The sequence below is a fragment of the Halichoerus grypus genome, chromosome 8 (assembly GCF_964656455.1).
Source record: "Halichoerus grypus chromosome 8, mHalGry1.hap1.1, whole genome shotgun sequence".
Lineage (NCBI taxonomy): Eukaryota > Metazoa > Chordata > Mammalia > Carnivora > Phocidae > Halichoerus > Halichoerus grypus.
The window spans coordinates 70,447,502-70,465,047 of record NC_135719.1 but is presented as its reverse complement, the minus strand read 5'-3'; the positions used below and the strand labels follow the sequence as shown (position 1 = coordinate 70,465,047).

The 17,546-nt window shown below is 41.5% G+C and overlaps 1 protein-coding gene and 1 long non-coding RNA gene across 6 annotated transcripts in view; one reads left to right on the top strand and one right to left on the bottom strand.

The window, feature by feature from the left end:
* The window catches only part of INO80 (INO80 complex ATPase subunit), a 133,185-nt gene that overhangs the window by 35,736 nt on the left and 79,903 nt on the right, over window positions 1–17,546 (bottom strand). For all 4 annotated transcript variants that reach the window (XM_036084217.2, XM_036084216.2, XM_036084214.2 and 1 more), the window contains exons 25-26: window positions 8,198–8,338; window positions 2,195–2,420 (exon numbers count right to left, since the gene is read on the bottom strand). In XM_036084217.2, coding sequence (XP_035940110.1) covers window positions 2,195–2,420; window positions 8,198–8,338 — 367 coding nt within the window. The remainder of the gene's footprint in view (window positions 1–2,194; window positions 2,421–8,197; window positions 8,339–17,546) is intronic.
* The window catches only part of LOC144382898 (uncharacterized), a 124,838-nt gene that overhangs the window by 55,314 nt on the left and 51,978 nt on the right, over window positions 1–17,546 (top strand). The window lies entirely within an intron of this gene.

The window sequence follows — 17,546 nt, the reverse complement described above, 5'->3', positions numbered from 1 at the left end:
GGTTTTCACACATTCCTGCTTCCCACATCTCCTTTCCTTTGCTAACGAGAACAAACTGATGCTAAGAGGAGGAGGCTCAAAGATGAAGATGCACAAAGAACTCTGATGCACCTGAAAGAAGCAACAGTGGTGCCCGTTGTTAGCTGTTCCTGTGTATGTGGGAAGTGAAAGCAGATGGACTGGATTTCTTTGGACTACCCTGAAAGAAAAGGCCTAAGCAGAAAGAGACTGCAGCAACAGCCTTCGAATACTGAAGCAAGAACAAGATTTCTGCTTCTCCGTTAAGCACGCTGGCTCAGCACCCAGTACTTGTCCTTAGAAAGATAGGCAGAAAAAAATGGGTTTTCTTTCCCTGCACACATTGGGGTCTTTTGGGCCTGGCATCCATTACCCAATTTTTCAGGAGCTACCAAAGTTGTGCCGGACAACAGCACCACCTGTTGCTAAGCAGGGCACAGAGCCAAGAAGAGCACAATTCCCTAGAAATTAGGCTGATTGTGCCAAGTCAAACCTCTCTTTAAAACAGGATCTCAAAATGTTGTACAGACCTATCCTACTTTCTTACAATATTGTCTACGATCCTATAGTACAATCTTAACAGTATTTTCACTTAGACACAAGTTCTTACTGGCCACAGTATAAGAGTCTGCTTAGGGACAAAATGAATATATCCCACGGCAGTATAACTAGGCTAACAGATGAAATAACTCCTTTTTCCAAGGAGAGGAGACTTCTGAAAGGACTGTACATCTTTCTCCTGGTAAAACAGGAGATGCATTCAAAGGTGTGAAATCCAGGAGATTTTGGTCTTTCGGGGACTATTAATGGAACCAACCCTTCCCAAGGAAACAGAAAATGTAGAAGTATAGAGAAAAAAGAGATAAAATACAGGTTCCAGTGACCCCACAACCCCCCACCCCTCGCTGCCCTGCCCCAGCCAGTCTACAGAGCACAATGGGGTCAGTGAGGAGCTGGTTGGTTCTCACAGTAAACAGCCAGTGAGGCTGGCGCTTTTTATCGATGCGAAAAGAACTCAGACACTTCCTGCTATTTAAACAAGGTCCATTTTTCTTTCAAAGAACAGGAAAAGCCACAAGAGATTCCCACAGCGCCAGCAGTAAGCCCTCTACTCCTATACTGGGAACTTAGGAGCCAGAGTGAAGAGGGGAGAAAGAAGAAATAAGGTGTTGTCTTGCTTCTTTCAACACCTGTGCTCATCTTCTGCCTGGGATTCGATGGTTTCCAGTCCTGCTGGATTTTAGTCCTCTATTGCCACTACCAACCAGGCCTGCTTTACAACTGGGCTTTCCCCTTGTTTTCCAACAATACACCTTCACCCACTGCTTTCAGGTATTCTAAGTCCGCGATGAGGCCGCACACTATATGGCTCTCATAAACTCAAAATGGCATCTTCTAGTCCAAAGCACACCCACAGCTACTACCAGGCTGACCCAAAGTCCCTTGACACTTGGCAGATTCTCTCTTTTGGACGCTCAGCTCTAGTTTATTTCCATTATATCCAGTAAAAAGAATACAAAGTATCAGAGAATCTGGCCAACCAAAACTGACATGGTAGCTCTCAACTACCACTCCAATCTGCCAGCAGGTGTAAGCAAAGAACATAAGCCTATGAACCCTGTGTTCAGTTTCCTTAAAAGTAGTCTCACTAAAGCAAAGATGAAAACCTAGTTTCCTTTCAACCCTCGACCTTGACTCTAGGAGGTCTGGGAATCTGCTAGCATTTTGGCACAAAACACAGTGTTTTTCTTCTGGTTATCATTCAGATCTCTAGTGCTCCGTGCAGGACACTGTTTATGCTACTTCAACTAGGCTTTCTGAGAGTGACGACATTCTCATTCACCCTACTGGCAATGGCACAAGACAACTGTACTCACTCGACCTGGAGCCTTTCCTACCAACTTTATTTCTACCCCCCCCTTTTTTTAAGGGTGGCATTCCTTTCTCAGCTGTAAGCTTGTCAAAGGAGAGTACGTAAGCACAAATCTAAAAAACATTTCTCTCTTAAGTCATAAATTACTTCAGTATTTTTACCTATAAAGTTAGTAAGGGCAAAACAGGAAACAAACCCCAAGAACTCTGAATTCCAAATATCTAAAGCCACCACATGGAGTATCTCCTCGGTTCCTCTTCCCTTGCCAAAGCGGGCAAAACGCCAAGAGAACAGAGAACTTACCTGGAATCCTGATGAAAGACCAGCCATTCTGAGGCCTGATGCTCCACAGTCCTCCAGCTGGCTCTGGGAAGAACTGGGACCGTCGATTTAGCCACTCTGCCGCCAGTTCAGGGGCCCCATTTAACAAACACTGCTTGGCTGCCAGACTCCCTCCTTCCTTCAGCACTCGCCGCTCATATTCTGCACTTCGGTCATTGCAGTAAGAATCCAATGGCACTGCGGTAACCTGCAGTGAGACAGTCACATGAGATAGCTCTTGCACATTTCCTACACTCCAACTTTGAAATCAGACAAATGTGGATAATTCTTAGGTTAGTGGTTTTAACTTCCTTGTTCTGACAAATAAGCTGCCTCTAATAACTGACTCAGTGAGCTGGTCCAAGGAAAAGGCCAACCTCTTATTAACATGAATCTGCAGCAAACTAAAGATCCAGAGAGTGCAGGAGTTTGCAGAAAAACTGGGATACCAGGTCAGGAATAATTCTATCATGGTTCTATGCATCTCTGATCCAACTCTGCCACCTCCCCTCATTGCTGGATAGTGTTTTTGGTGAAATTCTATTAGCCATATACAGAATGGGGAGATCAGAAAGGGAGCTGGAGCTATGCAGTCATTACTAAAGAACTAAAAGAGTTATTGGCCTGGTGCATTTGAAGCTATCTTTAATGCTTTTCTGTCAAAATTCCCAAGTTTATCAAGACTTCTTTCTCCTCTTCCCTGACCAGGTTGCTGACTGACAAACCTAATGAAAGATAAGAGAACCTTTCTTGTAGGCCATAAGCTGGGATATGGTGGAGGCGGGTGGAGAAAGCAACTGCCAGAGACTGGTGGATTCATTCCTGGCTAGGACAGAGGCTATGCACAAATTCTTATCTCCCCACAAGGTGCAACAACACTGAAATGCTGCCCCCCTCCCCCCCATGGAATAGAAGGCTCCCCCCAATTAAGAAACGGGCTTTTTAATCCTTTAGTGATCTGGGTCTATTCCCACTCTTAATAAGCATCTGTGTATTCAGATAACTGTGAAATCACCTGATTAGAAGCCTGAGTTACCTTCTGTTGAAATTTGGACGCTGTGATTAGCTGCAAGCTCAGGCTGATAAAAATGCTAAAGTCCCATTATATGCACTAAATTGCTCAGAAAAACCCTGGAGCAAGACCAAGAAATGGGGAGAAATTGGGTATAAGGAGCAAGTGCAGAGGAATGAGAGAGATCAGAACATAGAACACTGGCCGTACCTAGTTAGCTAGTTTTATTGTTGCTATTATTTCCCAGAAGTGAGACATTTAGGAAAATATATCTTGCTATTAACTTTTCTATCTTCATGCCCATCAATCTTTAGGGCAATGGAATGGTTGTCAAGTTTTCGTATGCGTAAGAACCTTCTTGGGAGCTTATCTAAAGTGCAGATTTTGATCCAGAAGTTCTAAGGGACAAGCGAACAGCTCTAGGCTTTTAACGAACACCACGGCCCTCAGGCCAAGCCTTAATGCTGCCTTGGTGTACATTAACAGTCAGCTAGCTGACTACGGGGCTGCAGGTGCCTCTGCTGGAGACTAGAAGATACCAAAACAATAGAAAGAGCATCATTTACTAATACCACAGCGTCCTCTACTCTGGCTTATAGAGGAAGCTGAACTGAGTTGGCTAGAGAACAGTGCCATCTACAGTCCAGACACAAAACTACAGGGAGGTGTCACAGCAAGCTGGGCCCCTGCAGCTCCAAAACCCAGACAGGCTCACATATCAATCAGTTTCACACACAGTACTAGGCGCAGGTGTTGGTAATCTCAAGTGGTCATCTTTACCCACTCCAAAAGGAGTATGTTCTCTTACTTCCAACTTATTCCTTTTTCCCACCGAAAGCTGAACATAGACAAATGAAGACAGAAATAAAAAACAGGTGGATAGGGGCGCCTGGGTGGCTCTGTCGTTAAGCATCTGCCTTTGGCTCAGGTCATGATCCCAGGATCCTGGGATTGAGCCCCGCATCGGGCTCCCTGCTCAGCAGGAAGCCTGCTTCTCCCTCTCCCACTCCCTCTGCTTGTGTTCCCTCTCTCGTTGTGTCTCTGTCAAATAAATAAATAAAATCTTTAAAAAAGTAAAAAAAAATTTTTTTTAAAAAAAAGGTGAATAAAAACTGGATCTTTCCTGCTATGGCCTGTCCTGGCAGTATCTCAGCGGCTATCTACCATCCAGGGTATGAGTCCCAGAACCTCACGATCAATGGTGGTTGTACTTTCATAACAGTGATATAAGCAGCAGTGGTTAGACTACAGAAGTTAGACTACTATATGACCAGTTCTATATAGTACATATACTTTTGGATGAATAAAGCATATTTACTCTTTTCTAACGAGAGACTCATACTGACCAATTTTACACTCAAACATAACGGCTTTGTTTTTGCTGCTGTTGTTTATTTTGTAGAAAAGCAGAACTTATACTGGAATTATATAGACTTTGGGGGGCACCTGGGTGGCTTAGTGGGTTAAGCGTCTGACTCCTGATTTCGGCTCAGATCATGATCTCAGGGTCATAAGACTGGGTCCCACATCATGCTCTGCACTGGGTGTGGAGCCTGCTTAAGATTCTCTTTCCCTCTCCCTCTGCCCCTCCCCCACTTGCTCTCATGCACGCACTCTCTCTCTCTAAAAAAGAATAAAATAAATAAATAAATAAATAAATAAATAAATAAATAAATAAATAAATATGTATAAGGCCCAGATTCTCCAGATGAAAACCCAAAAGCTAGAAACTCAGCACAAACGAACAGGGAACACTGACACAGGGAAAATGTTTTTCCTGCCTAGAACTCACTCCTAGGCACTCTTAAGAGTTTAAAAAGAAAACAACTTTCTCCAGTTATAAACTTTCACCTATTTTCCAATTTCATTTTGTTGATATCCTTCCAAGTCCAGGATTGAAAACTAGGTAGTATGCAAGGCCCAGATCTTATGAAATATTTTTTATGTTTTGATAAGCTTCTTTGGCAGGAACCCTGGATCAAGATATATGCAGAATCACAGAATGTCATGTCGTAAGTACGTAAGCAGTGAACTCATGAGGTCCAAAAAGAGGCAAACAAGTCCACTTCTAATTAAACTGTGCTTCCCAAGTCAGCTCTATCCTAGACAGCCTCCACCCATTCTTCTAACCCCAAGTGGCCTTCCTGATAGCTCAGAAGCAGGGGGAGATGAAGCATGATATACCATTCTTCCCTCCCCACAAATGGAAATGCATACTCTCTTCAGTCTCACATGAGCTAACCTCTGTTTCTTGCTTCATTAACTTCCTAAACTATAGTATCTTCAAGGGCCATCTCCTCAAGCATTTAGCGCGTCCTTCCCGAGGACGTGTATACTCCTGCTCTGGCTCTAGGAAGCGTGACCACTCCAAGCGCTTCAGTTTTTTGGTAAGATGGATTTCCAGGGTCTTAGTTTATTAACCCTGCAGAATTATTTCCGCAGCTAATGAGAAAACAGCTCCTATAATTCCTTCCTTAGTGGCACAGTTCTTCCAGAACTGACCCTAAAGTTTCCACAGCACAAGACAGGGACATTAATTTGTTTTAGCTCAAGGCTAAGGTTAGACTTCAAAGGAAGTCAGTTTTCCCCACCACAGTTGGGTTAGAAATCAATATAAAATCATCAAGGTATCTCAGGATTACTCACACTCCAGGCCTGATCTGAAAGGTAAAAGCTTGCGTATGAGTGTATAAATAAATATTCAGACATATTTAAAACTCCTCTTCCTATCCATATAACCCTGGTATAATTACTCCCATTTCAGGTTTGGCATCTGCTATGTGAAGAAACTCTACAATTACAGAGGGAGGGGCTGAGTAGGGAAGGAGGGTGCTGGGGCAGAGTGCTTCAGCCAAATGATACAAAGTTTTTTCCTGTTCCCTGCCCGCCACCCCACCTTTATGCTATTCTAGCCTCCTTCAAGCTAGTCACTATTTACTGTCCTTTAGGGAAACAGCAGCATCAGGTATGATAGTTTAGATTTTGGGCTCCTCAGAAAACAAGTCCCCAGCTGTACAACTGAGGTACTGCATGTGTATGTTGGCAGAGTGGGCTTGTTCTTCAGAGTGGCTGGCTACAGAGCTCTGAGTGGAACAAATGAAGAATTTGTATGCCTGTAAATGCAATGACAGCCCAAGGCAGCTCACTTTTTAACTGGCTCTATAAATCACTAGGGATATGAGAAGTAAAAATATCTAGACATCCCTCTCTGAAATCTAGACTTCCTCTTATAAGGCCTCTCAGTATATACATCAGATTGGGAGGGTGAGAAGGAAATGAACCACACAACTATGAAACCTGAAGACCACTTTCTATAGAAGCAGCTGACTTTAGATGTTTTCTAGAAAAGGTGCATTTCCCTGCATTGACTTAAGCTTCAAAGACCAAAAATGCTTTGGAAGAACAGGATACATAGAAAATCTAAATACTTCTGGGCGTCTGGGTGGCTCAGTCGTTAAGCGTCTGCCTTCAGCTCAGGTCATGGTCCCAGGGTCCTGGGATCGAGTCCCACATCGGGCTCCCTGCTCCGCGGGAAACCTGCTTCTCCCTCTCCCACTCCCGCTGCTTGTGCTCCCTCTCTCACTGTGTCTCTCTCTGTCAAATAAATAAAATCTTAAAAAAAAAAAAAGAAAGAAAATCTAAATACTTTCTATTTAGATAGCCAATATAAATCACAATTGACAGTGGCCTGGGAATCAAGTTCATGTAGTACAGGTCAGCAGAAAGAAGGGAAGGCAGGCAGGAGTCAACAGGACTCAGTACCACCATCATCTCATTTCCATTCATCAACTTTCTTGGGACCCCCTGCCAGATTCTGACCTTAGATAACTTAATAAAGGATGCAAGCTGATGTAAATAATGACAGAAAAATATCACTAAGGAAGATTCAAAAGGCTCCACCTTCTTTAAACAGAACTGTGAACACAGCAGACCTTCTAGGATGAGTGGAGAAAACAAGGTAAAACACAGAAGGGTGAGAAACGTTGGCCTCTTAAAGAGTTTTCCTGGCTAACTGAAAGATGCTCCTTAAAGCAAAAGGAAATGAGCCAGGAAGACAGAAACTTGTTCTCTGCTCTTACCACAGTCTGGCGCATCTCTACCCAGCCCTCTCCCTTCACATACTTGTTCAGAGTTGTAAGAGAGCTTCTGTCTAGCTCTCATCAACGACAGGAAAGAATGGGAAAGGTAAGCAGAGTAAAAAACTGCACTGTGAGAAGGGGAGCCTTTGCGGCGATGCTGAGGGCAATCGCCAGAGTGCCCTGTTTTGATAAATGGAGTGTTAGGAAGGCTCTAACAGGTGCTCAGTGTTGAAACCACAACAGAAACTGCTCCCAACCTGCAAATAAAACTATGACTGTTGAATGGTGAATAGAGAGCAACAGTCACTTTTCCGAGGGAACATACCTGTGAACCACAGTCTAGGCAGGGCTGCCGAGGAAAGCACGAGAACACCAGACTAAGAAGTTTCTTGGTGCTGGAGTGTTATGTTTCCTTTTGTTATCTGGAGACTGCACTGAGGCGAGAAGGCCAGATCCAATCTCCCTCCCAACCTGGCCCCCTCCTCTAAAAAACCCTCAAAAGCCTCAATGCAGGTAACAAATGGCTCCCTCTCCTTTTCAAATATTCCACTGTCCCTGACCCTGCTGTTTGGTGATAATCCACCTGACAGATGGCTTGTTCCCATGGTAGTTTAGAGCCCCTGACTGAAGGAGAGGAACTACACAGGAGAGACATGGTCAGGGAAAGAAGCCATTCTTATCTACCATGTAACAGTTCTCAAACCAACACAATTTAAAGGGAGGAGTACTGTCTTGGGAAAGCCAGGACCACGTATGTCCTCTAAATAGTGAGGATTTATGTTTCTTAAGGTCCAAACAGCTTAAAACAGTTCTGTTTAAGAAATGGATCTCTTAAAAGAGGGTTTATTCCTTCAAGTATCATCTATTTTGTCTCTTCCCTCCTGTGGCACTTACTCGTGGACTGGCCACACACAAAAAAGATGGCAGTTCAGTGAGCAGGCAGCAACGAAGCGAGGAGGTAGCTGATCTCCGCTGATGGATGACCTGGTCTGAGTAGCCACTCACTGCTTTACAGTGGCTGCTGAAAACCAGAGACTACAAAACAGAAACGCAAATTAGTGCCACTGGCAAGTATGTTTAATGCAAGCAAAATGGAAAAAATGTCAAATATTAAACATCTGACTTAAACACATTCTTCTTAGTGAATATTAATTCTACTAAACAATAAAACCAGTATTTAGAACCAAATGTATAATATAGCCAAAGCTCATGTTAATTTTAAACCATGGTTTTATTAATATACTGTAAGCCAAGTGGCATTTCTAATTCTACCTTTTTCTGGAAGAGATACTGTTAATTGTAAATAGTTAGAACATAATTTTCATTAGACAAAACAACGTATATGTGGGGGCAAGTTTGGTTCATTGGTTACACCATGGATGCAAACTCACATCTTAAATTAAAAACATGATGGCTAACAATATTTCCTTCTAAATTTTTCTTCAAGGCCATTTTTTTTTAAGTGATTTTCTTTTTCTTTTTTTTAAAAGATTATTTACTTATTTATTTATTTATTAGAGAGTGAGCAGGAGAGAAACAGCATGAGAGGGGAGAGGGTCAGAGGGAGAAGCAGGCTCCCCGCTGAGCCGGGAGCCCGATGTGGGACTCGATCCCAGGACCCTGGGATCATGACCTGAGCTGAAGGCAGTCGCTTAACCAACTGAGCCACCCAGGCGCCCTTTAAGTGATTTTATTTTTAAGTAATCTCTACAACCAACATATGTGGCTCAAACTTACAACCCCGAGATCAAGAGTTGTATACTCTACTTACCGACTGAACCAGCCAGGCATAAGGCACATCTGTTTAGCATCACACATGTATATTAACAGTGCATGTACAGCTGACCTTTGAAGAACATGGGTTTGAAATGTGTGGATCCACTTATACATGGGTTTTTTTTCCAAAAATAACTCAACAATACTGTAAATGTATTTTCCTTATGATTTTAGTAACATTTTCTTTAGCTTACTTTGTTGTAAGAATACAGTATATAACACATATACAAAATATGTGTTAACTGGCTGTTTATGTTATTGGTAAGGCTTCCTGTCAACAGGAGGCTGTTAGTAGTTAAGTTTTGGGGGAGTAAAACGTTATACGTGGATTTTTGACTGCAGAGAGGGTCAACATCCCTAACCCTGGCGTTGTTCAAGAGTCAACTATAGTTCTAGCAAGGTTAGCTGTTTCATTTATTCAGTGACATCAATACAAGTGGTCAGGAAAAGAAAACAATATTGCTTTAGTTCTTTTATCTGACCATTTTTAAAAAAACAAATTCTTCATTTGTATTACATTATCAATACATTTTAACAGACTAAAAGCTCATAGTAAAGCTTCAGTTTATAAGCTTTCATGAGAAAGATTTTTTAAAAGTATGGAATGTTGGGGCGCCTGGGTGGGTCGGTTAAGCATCTGCCTTTGGCTCAGGTCATGATCCCAGAGTCCTGGGATCAAGCCCCTCAACAGGCTTCCTGCTCAGCGGGGAGCCTGCTCCTCCCTTTCCTCCCCACTAGTGCCCTCTGTCGCTATCTCTGTCTCTCTCTCTCAAAATAAATAAATCTTTAAAAAATTTTTTAAAAAGTATGGAATGTTCACATAAAAGAATCTGTCAGTGGGATTACAGTATTCTTTACTGCAGATGCAATTCTTTCTTCAGTGCAATGTTAGACATTTTATCTTTGGATCTTCATTCTTGATTACTTCACTTTTTTCTTTATTGTTTTCTCAGATAAGGCAGGTTGGTAACCTAAACAACTATACAGATGAAGATAATACATACACAAGGTAGGCAAATTTCTACATTGGTACAAGGTCAAGAAAACAAACTGCAAGATGAACAGTAACCAGGACTCTGTACAGAAGAATAGTTACAATTCCAGTACCAAAAGCTTCCAGGACCAAATCTCTTCAAGGCTTCTTTGTTCAGTAGGTATCTTTTCCCAAAGTAAATGGGCTCTTCAGGATCACACTTTGAGAGAAGCCATCTTAAGTTGTCTACCAGGATATGTGTATCATAATCTGTTTTCCAAAAACCAATCAGCATTTTCTGAATAATGGTCATGAACAAACTGAAAGGCCTGAACTGTTTCTAGGAGAGTTGGGCTGTCTCCAGTGGTTTCTAACCACACTGTATGGAAGTCTTTACAATGCTTTATTACAACATTAGGTCCACGTAGCTTTGACATGTTTGATATTTTCCTCTAGATGTGGATGTCCCTGTCGTTACCCAGAAAAGAATTTTAACCTTCTGATAGTTTTTCAATAATATCTGCGTTCTCATCTTTATGTTGGCTAGCATCTGCATTGACGTTCATCCGCCTCGATGTCCATTACCTTCTGAATGCCTAGTGTAAGGATCATTACAAAGATTATTAGACCAGGTATCAACCTGTTCTTCCAATACTAGATACTGGATAGGTAAGAACATACACTTAAAACAATCCTATGGTAATGCACAGATGAAGATAGTCAATTCTCTTGTTTTCTGCAAGCACATTTTCTATTATTGGTGGTAAGCACCCTTGCCCCTCCTAGGGGGTGGAGAGATGCTCATGTCATCGAGCTACAGTAGTAGCTCAGGACTGCTAGTTAGGGTGTCTACTGCCACTCAGGGGGCTGAGGCAGCAGCAGTAGCTGACCTGAACACCTCTGAACTGCTTACTAACTTCTAAAGAGCAGTAACTAAACAATGTCTCTGCCAGGGATCTCTTAAAGTCACCCTCATTTTAAGTATTCTCAAATGGCAAAATTCAACAAAGCCTGTTTCTTACTTCATTCCTAGAATATAAAGGTAAAAGATGAAAGAATGAACATTTCCTTCAATTATTTTCTCTTCAACATTATAGTTATTAGTAAGAAAGAGTTACAACAGTCACTGTAGGGAGTCCTTTTAACACAGTATGTTATTTGTGACACCTTTCCGGAAAAAGTCTAATGATAATTCTACTCCCAGGGGTGGTCATTCCCAAATAAAACATGTTCACTTGTCTTACATGAGCTAGGTTAAAATGATATTCTCACTGGAAGTCATTAAAGGCAGGGTGATTTGTAGCTTTGATTTTAGATTAGAAAAAAATTCACTAGCTCAAAATGCTCATACACAGCCTTAGCTTTAGAGAAACCCTGACCACCTCTCCAGCATATTTTACTCAGTCTATACTTTTCTACATTATTTTCTCTTAACCTTGGTTCCATCAATTCTTCCTTAGGATAGGTGGTCCTTAATACCACATTACCCACATTCCTTTCACATAATGACATGAACTACTAGACACTGCTACCTACAAAAAAATTTAATGCTTCACACAGAAGAACACAAAGGACACCTTAAACACCACTGCATAAGATGCCTGGGTGAGCAGGTGAAGGAGGGACAGAAAAGAAGTTTCATTGCTGCTTTAGTCTGTTTTGGCCTAGAACAAATTAGAAAAAAGACACAGAATGTCACACTACGGGAGACATGATTTGGTTATGATGTGGGCACAGGTTCTGCTGTTCTGTTGTCCCTTCCTCATGCTCTTGAAGGTCTTCATTACCCTGTAGGCACTGGCAGCTATATGTGTCTTGCTACCAGAACGACAACATGCACACAGCAGAGAAGTTAGGCTTTTGTCTTTTGGCACTACACAAAAGTCTCAATGGAAAGTAAGTAGGGCAGGAAGATAGGCCCCACACCTGTCAACTTCTTGCCACAGTATAGCACAGAAAACACACAGATGTTTTTCCCCTCAGATATAGACTTACCCACTTAACAAGGGGCCATCCTTTATTCTCCATGTCTTGTTTAAAATTAAAAGGAACATTTATGTTACCATTAGGTCTTCATTACTCAAATTAATCTTCTGCTTTTGTTCTTAAAGAATACATCAAACATAGGTATAGAGAAAAGGTCTCACTTTATTATTATTATTATTTTGCTTTTTAAGCTTTTATTTTAATTCCAGTTAGTTAACATACAGTGTTATATTAGATTCAGGTGTACAATATAGTGATTCAACATTTCCATAAATCACCCGGTGCTGTCACGACAAGTGCACTCCTCATCGACCTTCCCCCCAACCCCCTTCCCCTCTGGTAACTGTCAGTTTGTTCTATAAAATTAAGAGTCTGTGAGGAAAGGTCTCACCTTAAATGAAAGGGTGTAGTGTTTATAGATCAACTGCTAGACTAAATGGATTCTATTTTCAGGTATTTTAAGTGACCAAACAAAAAGAGAGAAAATAAAGCACAGAAAAACCCTGAATACAATGGCTTCCCAGAGTTTTCCACAAGGGGCGTTGGCAGCTTTCATGATCTCAGGAAATAATAACATATATAAATACTCTAGCTGCAAATTAACATTTAGCAGATGAGTTTTTTAAAACCTCCTGTTTGGGATTCTTCATCAATAGCCAGTCAAAGCTCTCTAAGCATAAAAGAGAGAACAGTGTTTAAAACTTAAACATACACCACTCTTTTCAAAAACAATTCTTTATGTTTAGATCCTTTTGCATATTTTAAATTGCAAAATCTGAACTGCCCCCAATTTTTATGACCTAGCTCACAAAAGCTGTGGAGTATGTAAAGCTTTTGACACACATGATGCCTAAGTGGCTATTACCATAACAACAGTTCCACTGAGACAGATACAGGAGATGGAATCAATGCTGGTACAGGTTTCCCTTGCTACCCGAATGTAGAGAATTCCTCTGAAAACTTTTGTAAGCTGAAATAGCATAAAGCAAAGAAGCAATTACAATTAAACTCTATGGAAAAATTTTTGAGCATTCCCAGACCCCCCAAAATAACTCTTTTCAGCTTTTCCGATACCTTAGGACACACCTTGCTAACAGATGCACAAAATAAACTGAGATACAGCACAGACGCACACAGACATGGCTGAAAGCTATGGCAGCTGGATGCTGAGTCTAGTGCCTGGGCAGGGAGCTGGGCCGTGCCGCTCTCACTGCTCCGGTGCACAGGGCTCTGTAAGGGCTCCGTGCCAAACAAATGCTGAATGCTACTTCCGCTTTTTGCCTTTTTTTGGAAAAAGCAAAAGTCCTCTTCAGATCTCTTTTGATTAGTGAAACAGGTATGAATGTAGGTCCTTCTTAAAAGCCAAGTGGCATAACCGTGAACTTTTGAAAAGAGGGGGACACCCTGTACTCTGCTTCTGCCAATCATCATTTTTAACTGGATATAGCATAAAATCTGCTTTGCCTCCCCAAAAGATGACTACATGGTATATATCCTACAGATTCTGGATTTTCTTTATTCTTCTAAGCAAAACAAGATTAAAATATGTGTGAAACTTGTACTCTTTAACCCCTACAAAACTGTACAAGAAAGGAGCTCTGCCCAGAGCTCACAGTGGGGAAGGAGGTGTGTGAGATTGAATTTATGAAAAATTTGAACTAACTACTATTCCTTCTTAAAATTCTCACCAGTACAGCCGAGTGGAACACAATAAAATTCAGTGGAACACAGTGAACCATGCTGGCTTTTGTTTCACAAGTATCACAAGAGAAAAAAATATCAGACAAGCATTCATGTCAAGTAAGAGAGTTTAAAAGACCCTAAACTTTGTTTAAAACACCTCTAAATGTCATCCGATCTGTATCCTTAGCCTAGTTCCTTAGTTCCTTCACGTGTATTTATCATCCCAAAGCTAGTATTATGAGAATAGTACTTCCTTGAACTCTGTAACACAGAATTCGAACCTAACATTCACTGCAGAGTGAGAACAAGGGTTTTACAGGCACCCCTGGGAAAAAAGCTTCTCACTGTCCAGATTCATTCATATCCACGGTGGGAAAGAAGGAGGTGAGGACTGGGTTAGATCGCTGGATGACTCAGTAGTATGGGATCTGAGATAGCTTACCAGGAACAAAATGACAACATGTAGCTAAGTCAACAGTCATTACTTGTCTTCCCAGAGGAATAAGAACAAAGCCTTTACCTGGATCCAATGATAGGAAGCTGTATTTAGGAGACAGGCTGCTGGAACAATAACTACTACTCTTCATAAAACAAATGAAGGCACAGAAAAGAATGAAGAATTTTCTGCAATAAGAGGACAAAGCTGCATGTGGAAAAATTAATTCAAAGCTAATTTGGTAGCTTTAAAAGAATTTTATCGGGCGCCAGGGTGGCTCAGTTGTTAAGCATCTGCCTTCGGCTTAGGTCATGATCCCAGGGTGCTGGGATCGAGCCCCATGTCAGGCTCCCTGCTCAGCGGGGAGCCTGCTTCTCCCGCTCCCTGCTTGTATTCCCTCTCTCGCTCTCTGTCAAATAAACAAACAAACTCTTTAAAAAAAAAAATAAAGGAATTTTACTTGGAATTATTATTTGAATAGTACAAGAGAAAGAATTCTACACTTGCTTCCAATTTTAGCATTTCCCGTGGTCTTTGCTCTCAGGTCTATCCACTCAAGAATAATCCCAAGTGTGCCTGGCTAGCTCAATCAGTAGAGCATGCCACTCTTGACCTCTCAGGGTTGTGAGTTTGGGCCCTATGTTGGGGGTAGAGATTACTTAAAAAAGGCAGGGGGGTGCCTGGGTGGCTCAGTCATTAAGTGTCTGCCTTCGGCTCAGGTCATGATCCCAGGGTCCTGCGATCGAGCCCCACGTCAAGCTGGCTCCCTGCTCCGCGGGAAGCCTGCTTCTCCCTCTCCCACTCCCCCTGCTTATGTTCCCTCTCTGGCAAATAAATAAATAAAATCTTAAAAAAAAAAAAAAGAATAACCCCAAACTTCATCTTTAAAAACTGATCTTGAACATAGAATCACTTGTATATTTTTCCATCAAAACTTTGTTGTTTTAAAGATTTTATTTTTTTAAGTAATCTCTACACTCAATGTGGGCTCAAACTCACAACATCAAGAGTGGCATGCTCCACTGGCTGAGCCAGCCAGGTGCCCCACTTCCATTAAAACTTTGAAACAAAATTTGTATTTACTTTGCATAGTAAAATAAGCCTATTCCACTTTTTAGGACCACAAAAGAAAGCAAAGCAAAGAGCTGGAGAAATAACATCTCTTCATAAATAATCAAGGTTACCTAATCAGAATTAAGTTGGCAAATCAAATGAACATGCAAGATACAGAATACAACACAGACTGCAATGAAAAAATTTTGCTTACAAGGACTTAGAGCTTATGAGCAATGAATTCCCGCTGAAGATGAAAGCCAGACATTTTCCTGTATTTAATATCCTCCCCAGCTGAAGTTTGCTGTGGCTAATAAAATTGTGAACAAGACGAGTGACAGAGTGTAGGGAGAGATACCAACATCCTTTAATCAATTTAAGAACATTTATGATGTCACAGTCAGAACCCATCAATAGCCTAGGCCAAAATCTCAGAACTAGGAATACCACAACAAACTTTATAATGAAATAACTAATTTAAAGGTATCAGCCCAGCAGTAAGAGGCTCTGGTCATTTTAAGATATGTTCACAAATTCTTTGGTAACTTTCTCTTCAAAAGGCAGAACCTAGTTCCTTCCCCTCTCCTAGCGTGACTCCCAAAACTAGATCATAAAAGGCACTGTTCCTCTTCCTTGCTTGCCCTCCCCCCCGGGATCACTTACCCTGGGGAAAGCCAGCTGCCATGTCATGATACTCAAGCAGCCCCATGGAAAAGTCCACACAGCAAGGAACTGAGGCCTCCAGCCAATAGCCTGCATCAACTTCCTAGGCATGTAAGTAAGCTACTTTGGAAGTAGATCCTATGGCTCTAGTCAATCTTTCAAATAACTGTAACCTTAGCTGACGGGAACTTTGTAAGATTTTCTGAGCTAGAACCACCTACCTAAGTTGCTCCCAAGTTCCTGATCAACAGAAACTGCAAGGCTAAAATAACTGACGTACAATAAAATCAATGAGTGACCAAACAAGTTACCAATCCCACATTTCTTAAACTCCAAGGGAATGTTAGAACTCTTCACAAAATTCTATTTTAAATACTGATGTTGTAATTTTAGGCTGGGGGACATTCCCTCAGATGAGAATACACACCAAGTTCCAAAGGGAAAAAAACACAAATACAAAGCACCACTATTAAGTCATTCAGGAAACATTTACTTTTTTGTGCACAAGACCGCAAAGACAAGAGGGACTATATAAAATGTCCAAACACCTGAACTGTGTTCTCACTTGGGGAAGAAAAAGGAATGATAAAAAAATAAAAATAAAAAATAAAACGACAGAACTGCTTAGTAACACTTCTTTTCTTTTTTTTAAAAAAGATTTTATTTATTTATTTGACAGAGAGAGAGACAGCGAGAGAGGGAACACAAGCAGGGGGAGTGGGAGAGGGAGAAGCAGGCTTCCCGCGGAGCAGGGAGCCCGATGCGGGGCTCTATCCCAGGACCCTGGGATCATGACCTGAGCCGAAGGCAGAGGCTTAATGACTGAGTCACCCAGGCTCTTTCTTTTTTCATGTTAAGCTTAGTTTCAGAGCTTCTAGAAATAGTGAAACTTTCTCTGTGGAAGAGAGTACCTTTCCGTTAATTAATTTCCGTTAATACCGTTCTACCAGTATTCACTGGAGTTTTCTACCATATAAAAAGGGTAGTTAACCACTTTGCAATCCCACCAATTGTCTCTCTTGCATGTTCAATTTCCTTCTTCGTGGGCTTTTTCCATTTTAGTCTTCAAATCTGAGTCTCCTCTCCCCTACAAATTCAACTTTGACTTAAACCCAGTGTCCTTCCTTAAATACCTCCCTATTCTTCTTTTTAACTGTCACACTTCATTGAACACTTCATGTGCTCTCCACACTTTCTAACCAGAATCTCTCTCCCTGTAAATCCCTGCATCTGGGCCTTCTGTGTTCTATCTACACTCACAACAACAAAAGCTACTAATCTCATCCCTATGTATTTGCTTTAAACTTAATATAGAATTTATCATTCTCTTGGATCTTCTTTTGAATTCTGGGTTTTGGAAGTGATTCCTTCACTGACAATGCTCATCCATATCAAATCAATCAGAGTCCCTTGACCCTTTCTTGAAGATTTATTTATTTATTGGGGGGGGGGGGCGGGCAGGCAGAGGAAGAGGAAGATAGAGTCTTATGTAGACTCTGCATGGGGCTTGATCTCATGACCCTGATATGACAAGCAGAAATCAAGAGTCGGGGGCTTAACCGACTGTGCCACCCAAGAGCCCCACTGACCCTTTCTCTATAATCGTTCAGTTACTACCATTTCTGTTGAGTCCTTAGTACCTGATACTTGCAACCTTGTTTAACAGACTCCTT